This window comes from Anas platyrhynchos, chromosome 8, assembly GCF_047663525.1.
Source record: "Anas platyrhynchos isolate ZD024472 breed Pekin duck chromosome 8, IASCAAS_PekinDuck_T2T, whole genome shotgun sequence".
Classification (NCBI taxonomy): domain Eukaryota; kingdom Metazoa; phylum Chordata; class Aves; order Anseriformes; family Anatidae; genus Anas; species Anas platyrhynchos.
In genome coordinates, this window is record NC_092594.1 from 30,267,550 (window position 1) to 30,283,522 (window position 15,973).

Genomic DNA, 15,973 nt, shown 5'->3' on the forward strand with positions numbered 1-15,973 from the left:
GATGGAGGGGGGCTGATGAGAGCCATCACATCCCAGAAGCTCCCGGGGGATGTCTGCCTGGCTGCCAGGTGGGGCTTTGGGGGCTGCAGAGCACCCGTGGGTGGGGGCAGGCTCCGTCACGGGGTGCTTTGGTGCTGGGACCCGGCAGGGAAACAAGCAGATAAGGCAGGAGCTGAGCCAGTGCCAGAAAAACGCCCACCTCGTGGTATAACACCACCAGCCAGCCAATTCTTTCTTTTTAGATAGACACAGAGATTAGGCTGCCTTAACGAGGCAGTAAAATGCTTTAATAACCAGCGAGGAGAGCTGTTAAAAAGTCCCCTGGGCTTTCCCCTCCCTGCGTGCCCCCCAAAAGGGCCTGGCCCCTAAGCGCTGTGGCCATTTAATAACTTACATCAACCCTTGTGAGGAAATCACCTTTTCCCAGGGAGGGAAGAGCCTGGGGCCGGGTCCCAGGGTCTGAGGGGTGGCATCCAGCGTTTTCCGGGAGGAAAACGCTGCGATTTGGGGCTGCTGGAAAATGCACCCGAGCCGGCTCCGTGCCGCATGCGAGCACCAGCTTGCCCTGCACCTCCCCGCCACCGCCCTGCCTCCGGCACCAGCTCGGGGATGGAGAGATAAGAAGGTCTCGGCATAATGGGTCCGAACGGGCTGGCAGAGCCCTGCTTTCTGCTGCCTTTGTGCTTTGTGGGGTGACCCAGGCACCCCGCTGTGCTCAGCGCAAGCGGGTGCGCCCGCGGTGCCGGCTGCGCTCCCTTATCCCCGTCCCTCCTCCCCGAACCCATCTGCCTCTGCTCGTGAGGCTGCGCTGCAAAACATTCAGCGTGGGACCTCGGCGGAGGCTCCTCGGCATCTCAAAAATCCCTTCTGGCCCCCGCAGCAAATGCTCTGCCCATGCCTCACAGCTCCCGGCCCTCCCCGCTGCTGTAACCCTTGGTGGGGAGCTGCGGCTGTGTTTCGGCGGCAGGGCTGGTGTCCTGGGGAGGCTGAAATGTTGGTGCTGCTCTGAGCACAGCGGTGAAACCCTGGGGAAACCAGTCCCATATCCAAACTCCCCGGTCCTGCCTCGCTCCATGCTCAGGACCCCTTTGCATTCCTGGGTTTGGCAGCATCTTGGAGCAGGGACCCCTTCCCAGCCTGTCCCCAGCGTGTGGATGTTCCCAGCTCCGGTCTGGATTTGGCCCTGGTACCCAAATTTCTCGTGGGCTCAGCTCTGCAGGGATGAAGGGACGAGAACGGGCTGTGGGTTTGGGCTCCCGGCTCGGTTCCCTGCCTTGTGCCCCCCTGGGGAGGATGCTCCAGATGTGCCACCTTCTCCTCCCCTGTGACCTGTCACTTAGGAAATGTCCCCCCCTGTTCCCTTATGGGGCTGGGGACACCCTGCTCAATGCCCCCCCAAGGGTGACACCAAAGGCTGGGTGACCACGGGCACCCCCTGGCCTTTTGGGGTCACCTCCTCACCACCTCCTGCCCACCAACCCTGCTCAGGTCCCCGGTGGGAGGGGAGAGGAAGAAAAATCTGCATTGCTCCTCTGAGAAATTAATCTGCTTTTATCGTCTTAGCCCAGCCTGACCTAAAAGCACGCCTCTGTTGTTTTTTCCACGGGACGTTTAAAGGGAAAATCACAGTAAACACGCTGCAAAGAGGCCGTGGGAGATAAGGACCGGAGGAAAATCAGCACGAGCAAGGGCTGCACGGCCTCTGGCAGGATTTCCTGTGCTGCCCCGCTCCTGGGGGCTGGATAGAAGGGCATCTGCTGGATAGAAGGACACCCCCTGCGAGCACCAAAAGCAGGAACAGCAGTGGGTTAAAACACGCTGGGTGCAGGCTGGGGACCTCTGGAGATGTCCCCGTGCTGCACGGCCACCCCTCGTGGTGACAGCTGGCTGTGTCCCCAGGGTGGGGACCCTCTTCTGCCCCATTTCATGTTTTTTGTCCCCAAAGGAACAGCACAGGAGGCCCAGGTGCCAGCCCTGCCCTTGCAGCTCTGGTGTGGGGCCTGCAGTGGGGACCCCGGGGGCGCAGCACAGTTTCTGCTGCGTGCTTCGCAGGGCAACCTCGTCCTTTTTCCTTCTCTGCCACATTTTTGGGGTCCTGAGCCCCATCCTGCTGCTCTGCCAGGCTTGCATGTAGGGGTCTTGGCTTCAGGAGGCCTGGAAGGAGCTGGCGGCCACAGGAGGGAGCTTGGCTCCTTCCTTCACATCCCGCTCCGAGGACAGCGGGTGACACAGGGACCTGGCCACAAGTGACCTGGGGGACCCCAATACCCAGCCCCATGATGCTGAACAGGCAGGGGAAGGAGGAGACCAGCCAGCCCAAACTAGACCCTGTCCCCCTGGGACCCTCCCATGTTCCCCAGCCCACTTGCTGCCACCCCATTCCTGGGGCCCAATAGGGCCAGCACCTTCCCGAGACCCCAAATCCTTCCTTAGGGTCGGTGGATGTGTGGTGGGCCCAGCAGGGATATCCCTGCCTCACAGGGAAGGGACACACACACACACAGAATTAGGGGAGCAGTGACACCCCCAGCCCACAGAGAACAGCCCCCATCTCCCCCCAGCACCCCCAGTAGTGGCACCACAGCCCCAGCAGTGCTTTTGTGGGGTTGGTGAGGTCCTGGACGAGGCCCTGGCCCTGCTACGGGATGCTCTGGCTGCCTTAGGCCGGACCGTTTGCCTTTGACCAGGATCAGGCCCCCAGGCGTATTTATTCATTTATTTTGGCCTCCCCCCACCCCCCGCGCCCCAGAGAGCTGGGGTGGCTGCAGGTGGGGCCCTGTCCGTCCATCCGTCCACCTCAGGGGACAGACAGCACGGCAGGGGGGACGAGGAGGCCGTGGGGGGCTGCGAGCGGGGATTTGGGTGGACACCCCCATTTCTCCTTGTCTGCTGCCTGCTCCTTTGCCCTTTTCACCACCCCGTCCCCATAACACGACACAAGGGCGTGCCAAAGCGCCTCCCGTCCCCTCCCTGCCGTGTCCCTCTTCCAGCTCCGTCCCCTCGGTGCATTTCTACAGCTGCCTTTTCGCAACTCACAGGGAAGAAAAGGAGGGCACGGACCCACGGGCAGCCACCGGGGCAAGACCACCGAGCCCTCCTGCCCCCCCCAGCAATGTCCTTAGGGCTTGGCACAGCGGGGACGAGGAGCACTTCACCCCCCGGCACGGTGACAGCCGCCCCCTCTGCTTGTCCGCCTGCATCCCTGCGAGGGGTTCTGCGGGACAGCAGCACCCGTCTGTCCACCCCAACGGTCCTGCCGGTGGCGAGAGGGGACCACGGAGACGTTTCCCTTGGTCCTTCCCCATCCGTGCCACGCGTCCCGTGCCGCCGGTCACGTCTGCTGTGGCAGCTGGCAGGTCTCGCCGATGGCGATGGCCACGTCGTGGGGCTGGCGGTCCCGGCGCCGCGGCGCCTCGGGCCCCTCGCCCATCTCGTGGAGGCTGCTGCTGATGCAGTTGACGTCGCTTTTGTTGCTGTTGTCGTCCGGGCTGGGGCCGAAGATCCAGTCTGGGGATGGAGGAGGGAAAAGCAGGAAAAGAGACCCTGGTTATTTCGGGGTGTTCCCGGAGTCAAAACCCAGCGTGCCCATTAGGAAATCCTCCGTCCCCATCCTCCATCCCCATCCTCCATCACATCTCTACCTCCGGGTGCTAAAACCCAGGAGGGTCCCTCACCCTCCCACCACCCCAAAACCATTCTATTGGCTTTTTGCCACTATTTTTTTTTAATTTTTTTTTGCTTTTCTCCGCTCTGTGCCATTTCTCAAGCTGCCGCTTTCTGGAAGCCCTCCTGGCCCAGGCAAATGAAATCACGCTGCTAATCCTGAAAATTAAAACTAAGCGTCTCCGAAGCAGGGCGTGCATCTGGGCTCCCGGCACGGGAAGGCGAGGTGCTTTGTGCCGTGCCTTCTGGCTGTCACAAACGGAGGGGATGGTGAAGTAACCGTGTGACATTCAGATGTGGCTGCAGCTGAAATAAGTAAGGCAAGATGGGCTGAGCCAGCAGCTGGGAGCTGTGGCCGGGGACACAAGCACCACGAGAGGGTGTCACGGCCGCACCAGGGCTTGGGACCCCTGTCGGGTGCTGTGGGGCTGCCCTGGGGACGTGGCTTGCACCCGGGGTTACTGATTCCCCCAAAGTCCAGAGGTCGCTGCTGGATGGTGCTGTGACCAGGATGTCCCCTGCAGCACGAGGGGCTGTGGTTTGGGGGAGGCAGATGCTGCTGCTTCCCAAATACCTGTTATTTCTGGGGTGGTGAGAGCCCCAGAAATGGGATAAGCAAAGGTGGGGAAACCCAGGTGAGGGGAGAGGTGTCCTTGGGGCTGGGGAGGGCACAGTGGGGGTAGAAACATCTCCAAGGGGGACCAGGATGCTCTCTGGGATGGATATTTGGTCCTCAATTCCTCGTCTGACCAAACAGGGGTGGAAAGGGCAAGGGATCAACACAATCACAGCCACGTAGGGAGGAGCTGGGCAGTGTCCCAGGTGCGATGGGGGCTGAAGACACAGCTGGGTCAAAGCCCACCGCGGGGGAGCAGAGGGGTGGGTGTCCCCTGCCCCTGTGAGCACCTGGGCCAGCCGCAGCCCTCGCCTGGCGTGACGAGGAGCTGGCAGGCAGTAACGAGCTTGCCTCCCACAAATACTATTAAAGCCCTCGGCACGCTTTCCTTGACGTCAGCGCTAAAACTCCGGTGGGAGCTGGCCTGGCCGGGAAGACCTGGGGATGGGGAATCAGCCCAGGGTTCAGAGAGTTGGGTGAGGGGTCCCGAAGCATCCCGGGGACTGTAGGATGCAGAGGGTGTGAAGGCAGTGGGAGGAGAATAAAATATTATTGAGCACCTGTGGGCACGGGGAGGTGGCACCTGGTGGCCGGGTGGCGAGCCCCCGGGGATGCGTGTGGGCAGCATGAGATGCAAGAGCAGGACACGGCGGTGGTAAAGGGAGAAATGCAGGGGATTTTTGGGGAGAGCACCGGGAGGGCTCGGCAAAAGGCTCTCAGCATGTCCTCTCCCGAGAGGACGTCGCTGGCTGGTGCTCGGTCTGCTCCCCGGGTGCGTGCGGGCAGGATTGTGCGCGCTAATCCGAACCGCCGCTTCCCTGGGAATTATTTCTGGAGCCTGCTGGATCTAATTACCCGGTAATCTGCAGGAAGATGTAATTAGGCTGTCATTAGAGGGTATTTACTGCGATGCCTTTATGATTTGACTGTGTAAGTAAGGAGTGAAGTAATTACACAATTACACGTTATTTGTGGCCATTTGCGGCCTGTAGCTGCGGCGTCCTGCCGTGTGTGGAGGGGGGGAGCCGGGGAGGGCAGCGAGGCCCCGCGTGGAGCTGGCGGGGGAGTGTTGGGATGGGGATGAGGATGGGGATGGAGTTGGGATGGGGTTGGGATGGGGTTGGGATTGGGTTAGGATGGGGATGGGGATGGGGATGGGGATGGGGATGGGGATGGGGATGGGGTGCTGAGCCTCACATCATATGTAAGCACGAGTTAGAAATCTTCTATGATAAATGCTGCAGTAGGGTCTGTAGCCAGCTAATGAAGGGTGCTGAGCAGCCGGGAGCTGAGGGACGGTGCTTACAGGCTGAAGGTAGGTAAGGCCCTTAACATCGTGATGGGTATTTCTCTCTCCATCACATAAATTTTTAACACATGAGCAACGTAAAATGAACACAATTGCCACCAAGAGGAAAACAGAATCCTGCTTTGGAGCAAAGTCAACCTTCACGTTTACACGTGGGCCAGCTAGGAAGGGAGGAAACCGGGCTGCAGCACCTGCACACACACACAGGAGCCCCCCTAACAGGGGCCGGGCTGCAAATTCAGGGCACACAGGCATGCACCAACACCCCCATGAACACCCCAGATAAAAGAGAAAGGGACAAAGCGACTTTCCAGCCAGGCTGGGGGAGCAGCACCTGGCTCTCAGCCCCCTTCCTGCTCTCCCACCGGCGCCTGCTGGAGCCTGGCAGGGTGGAAGCGCGGCGCTGGGGGGGGATCGATGCGGAGCCATTGATCCAGAGCAGCTGGGGAGCGGAGATAGGGCAGCCCTGCTGCATCGGGAGCTGCGGGACGGCGTCGCTCCCTAAATAGCTGAGTGACGTGGCACAAAGTGCCCTGTGCTCTCTGGCTCGGTGCGAGGCAGCATCCCAGCCGTGGGACCCTGGGGATGCTGCGGGGAGCCCGCACAGCCACTCGGGCTGGTTTCAGAGGGCTAAAGCCCTTGTTCTCTCTCTGTAATTAGTTTGAATTTGACCCTATTAGAGGCACTTTCGCTCTGATGTTAGCACTGTGACATCTGTGCTGTGCTCTACGATAGGTGCCACGAAAACGGGTCTGGCTGCGACCTCGATAGAGCAGGGGTTTCTCACCGGGGTGAGAATTGGGGTCGGGAGAGGAGCAGAGGGAGCAGGGAAAGGGCTGAAATTGAAATGCAACCCAGCGGGTGAGATGTTCACGCTCCCCGCGGAGATGGAAACCAGCAGAGGAAGGGGAAATGTGTTAGATGAACAATCAGCCTCGTGCTCAGGTTGTATTTGCTTTAAATGGAGCTGGGTGTGAAAACAGCTGCTAAAAAAGCCCTGGTTCCAGTGCCAGGAGCAGAAATGCCTCCTTTTTGGCAGCAGGTCCTGACCCACGGGTCTGCAGCGGGGCAGGAGCTGGCCACAGCCGGACAGATGGATGTCAGGTCATGGGTGTCCATCCCTGCAGCTGGACAGACACCCCAAAGGGGAAACTGAGGCAGGGGGGAGTGCCAGGGGTGGGTTAGCACCGATATAGGGGAACAGCAGCTCCACGCAGGGTCACCCAGGAGCTATTTGCAGCCACGCAATGTTCATGCACGATTTCTTTTGTTCGAGGAGACAGCTTCCTAAAGAAGCCCAAAAAACGTGGTGGACGGAGATAAGGCTGGAAAATGAAAATCCAGCTACTGGGCAAGAGGGCAAAGGAAAGAGAGACCCTGCTGCAAGGACAGCTTGGGGTTTTGAGCAGTCCCAAAGCCACCAACAGCTCTGTCCCCTCAAGACCCTGCCCTGCCTCTGCTTTGGGACCATTCCCAAAGGAATTTGTGCAAGGTGTCCCGTAGGGATCAGCAAGGCAGAGGAGACCTCGGTTTACCCGGGGGACACGGCGGAGCACGGGCTCCCACGCACAGCCGCGGCTCCTTCCCTTGCAGACAGCGCCGTGCCTTCCTCGGGCATCACCCGCGCCGCAGTCCCCATGGCAACTGCTTTGTTTCCAGTCAAACTTTTAAAAAATTTATTTATTTTTTTCCCTTTTCTTTATTTTGCGTTTCAATAAGGGCGATTTGCAGCGAACCGCTGGGGCTGGAGGAGGGAGGGCGGGCTGATTCCCGAGGATTGCAGTAATTAGGCGCTCCCTGCGTTGGCGACAGCCTTGTAATTTGCCAAGCCGGCACTTGCTGTCTCCGGCAGCTCCGAGTTAAGCTGCTTTCCGAAGGCTTCAGCCCGATTTGTCTTAGCCGGGGCTGATCTGCACTCAGCAGCCTTCCTCCTGCCACAGGGGTTCGCCTCCATCCCTGCACGGAGGCACCCGATGAATTTGGGGAATCCAGAGCTGGGGTCGGCCACTTTATTCCATCACAGCCTCTTCCCCGAAGCCTTGCTGCTGGAGCTCTCCCAGGGATTTTGCCCAGTGCTTTTTCTCTCCGGACACATCTTCGGCCAGGTCTCTCTGGGAAGAGCTCCAGCTCCTCCCCAGCCCGCTGAGCATCGCAGCACCACTTGTCCCCCAGGGCTGTGGGGCCGCCAACGAGGCCAAGCTCTCAATGAATTTTTTAAAGAAATGCCCACTTAGATTTCACAGGGGAAAGGCACCAAGGAGCCTCTCTGCCATCCCAAACCGAGCACTTTTTGGGGTCCCCAGGAGCCGGGCAGTGCTCTGACTGCCAGCTGTACCCTGCGAGCTGCTGCTGAGGAGTCAAAACCATCCCTGACATTGCTGAGGGGATGCTTAAAGCAGTGATTAACTATTCACACTTTAATCTCCCCGAAACAGGCTCCAGCCCTTTGGCATCTTATTTCCATCTGTCTCTGCATCCCTCTCAATATGATTAGCACAGAAACGCTGAGCGCAGAGGGCTGAGCTGCTGCCGAGGGTATAAATCTGGGCGCCGTGTTAGAGCAGCTAATAGGCCGCCTTCTGACTTACTGTCCCCTAGTCCTTCTGTCCTGCCCCAAAAGTCATTTTAAGCAAACTTATTCAAAAGCAACGCTCTCCTCAAAGGCTGCGGCTCGGCGGTGGGAACAAACACGGCCTCGCCTGCTCCCCTCCGAGGGCTGGCTCGTTGTAAATGGGCACAGAGAGCTAAATGGGACAGCCCCGGACACCACGTCTGGGACAGGCACTCAGCTGGGTTTCTGACCCCAATTTGGGGAGATGCCACCTCTGCAGGAGCAGGGATGGAGCCTGGCATGGGAAGCAGAGGCATCCCACCTGGGACAGGCTGCTCCTGACCAGACACAGCCTGGGCAGCCCCCAGCTCTGTCCCTGCGCTCCCTCAACCCTGGAGCTGCCAAAGGCTTTGGGAATCCCTCTGCAAAGGCAGCCAAGGGCTTTGCAAGGGGCAGAACACCCCTCTCACCCCGTCCCACGCAGAGGAAGAAGCCAGAGGTGCCCAGCGTGCTCTGCCCAAGGTCACCGGGGCTGCAGATAGCAGCGTGGGGGCACCTGCTCTGACCCGAGCGCCTCGGGGCAGGAGCGTGTATTTTTAGGTGTTGTCACTGCTGCTTACCTTCGTCGGGGAGGCAACGTTAAGTCATCTGAGCGGCAGATCTGGGCGATGTTACAGCCCCAGAAAGCTGCTGATTAAGTGTTAAATATAACACCTGAAGACTGTTTTTGTTCCCTCCAGCTGGGTGGGGGAGAACGCTCTCCAGAGCAGCATCCTGCCCTTTCCAGAGCTGAGCCTCACGCGAGATCCTGAAGCCCTGCCAGGAGCTTTGTCCCCCTCCTGTCCCAAATATCTGTCCCCACACCGGGACCTCCTGCCTGAAGGGCTTCACCAGCAAGGAGCAGAAGCTGCCCACCATACAGGCTCAGTGTTCTGGGGGGGTGCAGCCCCTGTGCCCCAGGAACGGGGAAATAAAGGTGAACCATGAGTGACCACGGGGACTTTGCTCTAGTTGAGTGCCATCTCCCTCCCACCACAGAGAAGGAGCCAGGGGGTTTGCGGGGGGCAAGGGGGGAGCAAAGGGATTTCATCCCCGATGCCCTGCAGGGGGACATCCTTCCCCAGGGATTTTAGGGCTTGGTGCCACCAGCCGTGAGAGCTATGGGGCAAACAGCGAGAGCATCACTGGGGGCTTGCACTGCTGCCTTCCCACGTCCAGCCCGGATCTCCGATGATGAGGGACCTCATCCGTCAGCACCAGGAGGAACCGAAAGAGCCAGGAGGCCAATTTTCAAAAAAAAAACACACCCAAATGCACTCTTCTCATGATCATTTTACAGGGCTGTCACAGCAGCCCCAGAGGCTGTGATCGCTGTGCTAGGCGCTGTGTAGGGGAGCAAGGCTACTGAGCCGTGTTTCCTAGGAGTTTGTGGCTGCGCTGTGCCTACCACGGCGTTGAGCTCACATTGCAGTTTCCTTGCACAGCACACCGGTGGGCTGTGATCCCGTACCCAGCTATCTGTTGCCATGAAACTTCTCATCATAGGGACCTCTAATCCAAGCTCAGGCAAAGCTGGCCAAGGGGCTGGAAAGCATTCGCAGCACGGACACGCTCAGGTACACCTTTATACACATGCACACGCATGCACAAGCCTATTTTTTTTTTAGGAAGGGGGTCCAAGGGTTTCCTCGGGGAAGCTGGTCAACATGCAGCTCAGCTGGGAGAGCCCAGCACACGGGATTAAGTCACACTCTCATAAATGTGCAAGGGTCTCAAACTCACCCACATCCAAGGAAAAGATCTGGCAGGCATTTGTACCAGGCTTTTTTTGCCCCAAAGGCGTGATGATGCCCACACTCACCTATAAAGTCATGAACGAGGTCCTTGATGAGGTGCCCGACGATGGCGTACGCCACGGCCACCACCACCAGGGCTGCCATGAGAAGGTAGAGGACAGCCTTGGGCAGGGGGATGGCATCACGAGGAGGGGGTTTGTACTCCTTGTAAAGCTGGTCATTGTCCGAGTACGAGTACTGGAACAAGTGGTCCAGGCCGGCGGTGAAATTGCTGGAGTTCATGGACTGGCTGTTGGACAGGTAGTTGTCCTGCTCGGGGTCCTGGAGGACACTTACCACCGAGCTGGTGGTGGCTTCCACTTGCTGTACCAAATTCAGAGTCTTGTTGACGCTGGGGAGGATCTGGGAGAGGAAAGCGCTCCAATCTTTGATGGCACTGATGTTGCAAATGATCATAATTGCGGCGAGGAAAGAGATCTCCAAGCCCGAGAGATTTAAAAGGGAAAGAAACAGGCAAAAACTGCCGTGCTTACCCCGAACCATACACTGCAAACCAGGCAGAGGAAGCCTTGCTGGGGAAGGTTTCTCAACAGCAAATTCTTACCCGACGCGGTCGGGATGCATCCGTGGTCCATCGGTCCTCACTCCGGGACAGGCACACGGCGAGCCCCTAGGGGCACGGAGTTCCTTGGGAAACAGCAGGTGCTGGAGGGAATTTGAGCAGCATCATTTTTGTTCCTCGGCTCCCTCTCCCCGACTCCGTTTGCTGATGAAAGCCGGGGAGACGGGCTCCGGGAGGTGTTTTCGGTCATCCGGCAAGGAGACGCCAAGCTGCCCTCCTCCAGCTTCTCCTCGCGGGTGCCTGTCCTTGCGGGGAGAGGAGCAGCGGGCCGGGGTGCTGCGAAGTGCCGTGAGCAGCCGTGGAGAGACCCCCGAGGGGAAAGGGGTGGCTCTAAAACCCCAAAGTTCAGCTGCTCCCGCTGCGCTCCGGAGCCGCTCAGCCCCCGTCCTCGCCAGCCGGGCTCGCCGCAACTTCTGCCAGCATCTCCCGCTCCCAGCCCTTCGGAGCCCAAATCCCGGGCAGGTAATGAATAAAGGGAGCCCGGCGCTGTCCGGAGGGCAGCCGAGCCTCGGCTTTTCCCTCGGGGACTTGTGCGAGGGAGCGGCTCCCGGATGCTCCGCCTGGCTTTCCTCCGCGCCCGGCTCCCCGCGCCCCCCTCCTTGCTTCCCGCAGCCGAGCCGCCTCCACCGGGGGGCTCCTCCTGGGGTCGTGCCACCCCCCGACCCCTCTGTCCGAGCCGAGACAAAACCCCCCGGGGCTTGCAGAGCGGCTCCGGAGCCAGCGCGGAGCGCGGCCGGGGTGCGGGAGCTGCGGTGCCGGCAGGCGGGGCGCTGCCGGGAGGAGGGCAGGGGGGGTGCTGGGGGCAGGGGGGGTGCTGGGGGCAGGGTGGGTGCTGAAGGCAGGACGGATGCTGAAGGCAGGATGGGTGCTGAGCCCTTGCACCAGCTCCCGTGCTCTCCCCCGAGCTCTTGCGCCAGCCCCGGTGCTGTTCCCCAAGCCCCTGCCCCGCTAAGTTTTGGGGTCAGGGGGATGCTGGCTCGCAGGGAGCTGAGCCCATGGGTGTCCCGCTGCCTGGTGAGCTCAATAAGAGCCGGGCTGGTTGCTTCGGTGCTGGTTTTAAACCTCTCCGGATCATCTATGAATACGGATCTCCTTTATCCACCTCGGCAATGGGATTTCACCAGGGTGCTGGCTCCATTGGAAGGCACTGTTTTGTTGTTTTTTTTTTCAAACAGAGGGAATCTTAGAGAAGGCACATTGTCCGTCTGTATTTGGAGGTGAAAATAAATCACAGCCCCATTTTTCACATCTACTTGTGTGTGTGTGTGTGTGCAGCTTCACCGTGTAAGGAATAGCTGCCGTGAGGGCAAGGAAATCACAACGTCAGGCCTGAACGCAGCCAAATGGGGCTTCTGAGGAGTAATAGCAAAAGGTTTAAGGATTATCTTGTGCTACCAACCAGCTGCAGTCCCACCAGATGCATTAAGGTTGGGAGGGCAGAGAATGAAATGAAACATCCCACCCTTACAATGAGATCACAAGGGCTCAGGTAGGTGATGGATGGATTGTCCAGCCCAGGAGCAAAGGAAATGTGGAGGAAAAGGCTTTCCTACCCCACCCTCGCACACAAGCTAGGTCCCAATGACCTGCCAGGCCAGATTTTATCTGTCCAAGAGGGAAAATGTGGCAAGATTTATTTATTTACAGAAGCTCCTCAGTGCAAGGGGAGTTTTGAGCTCCACACAGTGGTGCCGTGGCGCAGCCTGGCTTTTCCCCACTCTGGAGACACATCTTTTGGCTGGGGTCCCCAGGGGGAGAGGGCAACCCATGGGATTTGCCCGCTGTCCTCGGGGCTTGACGCTGCTCTGAAGCTGTATTTCACCAGTTGCCATGGCACCACCAGCACATCAGCCCGAGGAAAGAGAGCATCCAGAGGGGCTGAGCCATCCCCGTGGCTCGCTGCTACCCAGGGCTTGGGGTGCCACCGTCCCAGGTGGGTTCCCACCACCCTTTTATTCCCAAGTTGGGTTGAAGCCAGGTAATTTGGGGTTAGAGCCCTGGGGGCTGTGCTCAGAAGGAGCTGGAGAAGCACTTGGGGGACCCCCAAGGTCTGCTGCAGGCATTGTGTTCATTAAAGGGCTTAGGATAATACCAAAACCCCTCCACCTCTTGCGTTTCCCTGCAGTGAAAGTAAAGTTGGCCTCTTTCATTGCCATTAATGCCCGTACCGGTTCAAAACGACTAAATAGATGCTTAATTGTTCATTACACACCCTCTGCATCTCCTGTCTGAAGGGGAGGCTTTATTTCCGTGATTACGATTTCCATCCCATTACAGAGGGAGAGAGCGGGGAGAAATATAAAAGAGCAGGTTTTAATAGCCTTATATTTCAAACCCTCTGTTATTAAAAAAAATGTTTGCATTTCCCGTGATGGCGGGAAGATTAAAAGGATTGCCATGGATTCCACTTAGGGAACATTACTAATGATTTCGATCAATCACTTTAAATAAAAATCACAATCTCTACAATTCCACCCAAATGCCGTTTGGCAGAGGGGTTGATTATGGGAGCAAAATGAATTTCAGAATTAGCTGCTTGTCCTAATGCAATTGGACAAATCGAATTTAGGGATACACACATAGACAATGACACACATATCTCATGCAGAAGAGCAGTGTTTTGGCCTCTGGGAACAAGAACAAATAATGTTTTAGTGGGTCAGGAAAGGTCCTGTCCCTCGTGATGGATGCTTAGTGCTTGTTTCGGCTATTTCCCTGGTATTTTTATTTGATGTCGTACTCTCTGCGTAACTCTAGTGACAGAACCGGTGTTTTGTTTCCATGCAGGCAGGAGCAAACTGATCCCTGGGATCACTTTGATGCCTGGTGGAGATGCCACGTGCCTGGTGGAGATCTGACCATGCTCCCAGCCCTGCAGCCGGCTGTGGCACCCAAGGCAGGGGTGGAGAGGTATCGGGGTGAGCCCTTCCTGCAGCACCTTCACCTCCTTTCTGTCCACCTGCATTTTGAGGGAGACTTTTCAGAGAATGTCAAACCACTCGGGTTTTAGCTCTAAGCAGGATGGGGTCCACACTCACAGCTCGGATGCTCTCCCTGCACCTCTGGGCACCCAGAGCAGCACCTTCACCCCCACACCACCTCCAGACCCATCCTCGTGGTCCCAACATTTTGCCAGCCACCTTTCTGCATGACAAGAAGTCATGAAATACAGGCTCACCCTTGATTTCCAGTCCTCTCCTTTTGCCCAGTAATTTCTGCCTGAAAAAAACACAAAACAAAACAAAACAAAACAACAAACAAGGAACAGCAGCAGTTTTTAGCAGATGAATCAGAATGAGCTATCTTTATCTATCTATATATAAAAATTACTTAAAACCTTTTTTTTTTTTTTTTTTTTTTTAATGCTGTATTATTCATGCAGCCAAAGCTGAAGCAGGCCAGATTGTAATAATAAATGCCACCGTGAACACGCCAGTACAGTGCCTAGGAAGGCGCTTCCCTGTCTGCTGTCTGGTAAACAAAGTGGGATTTTAACTCTGCAAGTGGCACCATCTCATGGCCAGCTTGGCTTATTCTCCATCGCTTCCCTACCTTAACAAATGTCAGTGGATTTGAGAGGCTGAAGATGTGCACAGAAATATACCCCGCATGAAAAGGTTCATGAGAGAGAGGGGAAAATTTCCCAAGTGAAAAGCAACAGGGTAATTGTGGAGGTGAGGTGGGAGGAGGGAAATATGTGCTCTTTTTGCAGCCCTAGAAAGAGCTGCTTGGCCACAGCACAGATAAAAATAGCTGAATATTATTTACAGGGCTTATTTATGGGTAAACCTAATAGCTATTGGCAACAGAACAGAAAGGCATCATCTCAGCAGGTGGGAAAGCATTGGGTTTTCTGTGTCCGTGCCCTCTCCACTCACAGCTTGGCTGTCCCGAACCCAGCACAAAGGTGAGCCTGGCTGCTGGAGTCCAGCACCTCCCGAAGCCCCTTGAAGGGACCTGCAGAGAGAAGCTGCCAGTCTGTACATCTTCTACCTCCTCTGTGGTCCAGGCTGGATGAGTAGGGCAGCAGGAGCTGAAGGCACACAAACCCTGTTTGAATTTTTGGAGTCTCACAGGGCAGGGCTGGGGCGGGCGTCCAGCTTCTAAGATGTGGGACCAGGAGGAAACTTTAAATGTCAACATTTACAAGGGTAGCAGGGAAGGTAGAAAATTCTGCAGAAATTTTGCAAAGCAAATAGAAAACTAACCTACTTTGCCGAAATACTTCCCCATCACAGCAGGAGGAACAGAAATAGAGAGCTCCCCAAAGGCTCATTCCCCTGCAGACCCAGCAGTGCACGTGTCTCCCCTCTGTCCCCTGCAGTCTTTCCTCCTGTGTTTCCACCTCCCAGAGCAAGACCTGCTTCCAATGTGGGGTCTTCAAACCACGCTGGTGTTTGAGGTGTGGAGGAAGACCTGCGAAGTGCTGGGCTGGTTGATCTGAGCTGCAGCTGTGCTGCCAGGCGGGTTGCAAACACACTCCGTGACTCCTGATGGATCTGCCGCTGCAATCGGGAGGTGTTGCAGTGCTCTCTTCTGCATTGCAGATCGTGCTCCAGCCGTGCCCTGATCCTCACACCTTCCCTAGCCCTTGCCTGCTGTTTCCCAGGCACTGGTTCAGCTCAGCATCATGCAGGGCATTGCCTGATCCTCGCGCTGCTGCCTGCGGGGCTGTACCTGTGCCTGCAGACTGCCCCATTCACACCAGGCACGCTCACATTAAGGGAGATGATGGCAGAGGGGGGCTGAAACTTTGCCCTGTGCTTCTTTTCTAGTGGGTAGTGTCCTAAAGGACATCTTGCGTGCCAAGGTGATGTGTGGAAATGGTGGGTCACGGGTGGGAGCATCCAACTGCTAGGTGGGTCCTGGAATATGCGAGAGGTGTGGACACAGCCCTCCTGGACCGAACACTGAAACTGGATGGCAATTGTCCTCATTCAGGTTGGGCAAGATCAGCCAGCTCCTCGTGGTCTGCAGCAGCTCCAGACTGAGGGAAGGGAGCACGGGGACTGAGGGACAGACCTAGCAGAAGTCAAAAGTATGGTACTTAACAAGTATGGAAGTGACGTTGAGCCCACCTGAAACCAGAGGTGTGGCTGTACCCACCTTATTATGTTGTGACTAAAGTGCTGCACGTTGTATTTTCCCTTCTAGGAGATGAAAACCCAGAGGAAGGCTGAATTAAGAGCAAAAATGAAATCCACAACGAGCAGGGGGTGGTTTTGTTGCATGGGCTGTTAACCTTACAGACATGGCCCTTTGGCTCCTGCACCTTATCCCTGCAAAGGCATTAAAAGCCCACTGCTCCTACCTCGGACAGACCTAATTTCAGGTCGATAGCTCCCATCCTGGACCACAGCTCCCTTCTCTGTCACCTGTACCGGGTGCTCCCAGCCCTCCCTCTCCCGCCCCAAGG

At 57.2% G+C, this 15,973-nt stretch overlaps 1 protein-coding gene across 1 annotated transcript; it reads right to left on the reverse strand.

Moving 5' to 3' along the window:
• Nucleotides 1–2,701: 2,701 nt before the first annotated feature.
• LOC113844294 (uncharacterized) lies at nucleotides 2,702–11,526 on the reverse strand. Its single transcript, XM_027462721.3, has 2 exons — nucleotides 10,001–11,526; nucleotides 2,702–3,507 (listed from the first exon to the last, which is right to left on the reverse strand). Exons 1-2 carry the CDS (start codon nucleotides 10,476–10,478, stop codon nucleotides 3,332–3,334), a joined length of 654 nt encoding a protein of 217 aa, XP_027318522.1. The 5' UTR covers nucleotides 10,479–11,526; the 3' UTR covers nucleotides 2,702–3,331.
• Nucleotides 11,527–15,973: the final 4,447 nt, after the last annotated feature.

Excerpts from the sequence above, each read along its gene's own strand:
- LOC113844294 (XM_027462721.3), bottom strand. The coding sequence starts at position 10,478 with ATGGTTCGGGGTAAGCACGGCAGTTTTTGCCTGTTTCTTTCCCTTTTA. Across the intron at positions 3,508-10,000 it reads CCTCGTTCATGACTTTATAG|ACTGGATCTTCGGCCCCAGC; the intron begins GTGAGTGTGGGC and ends CTCCATCCCCAG.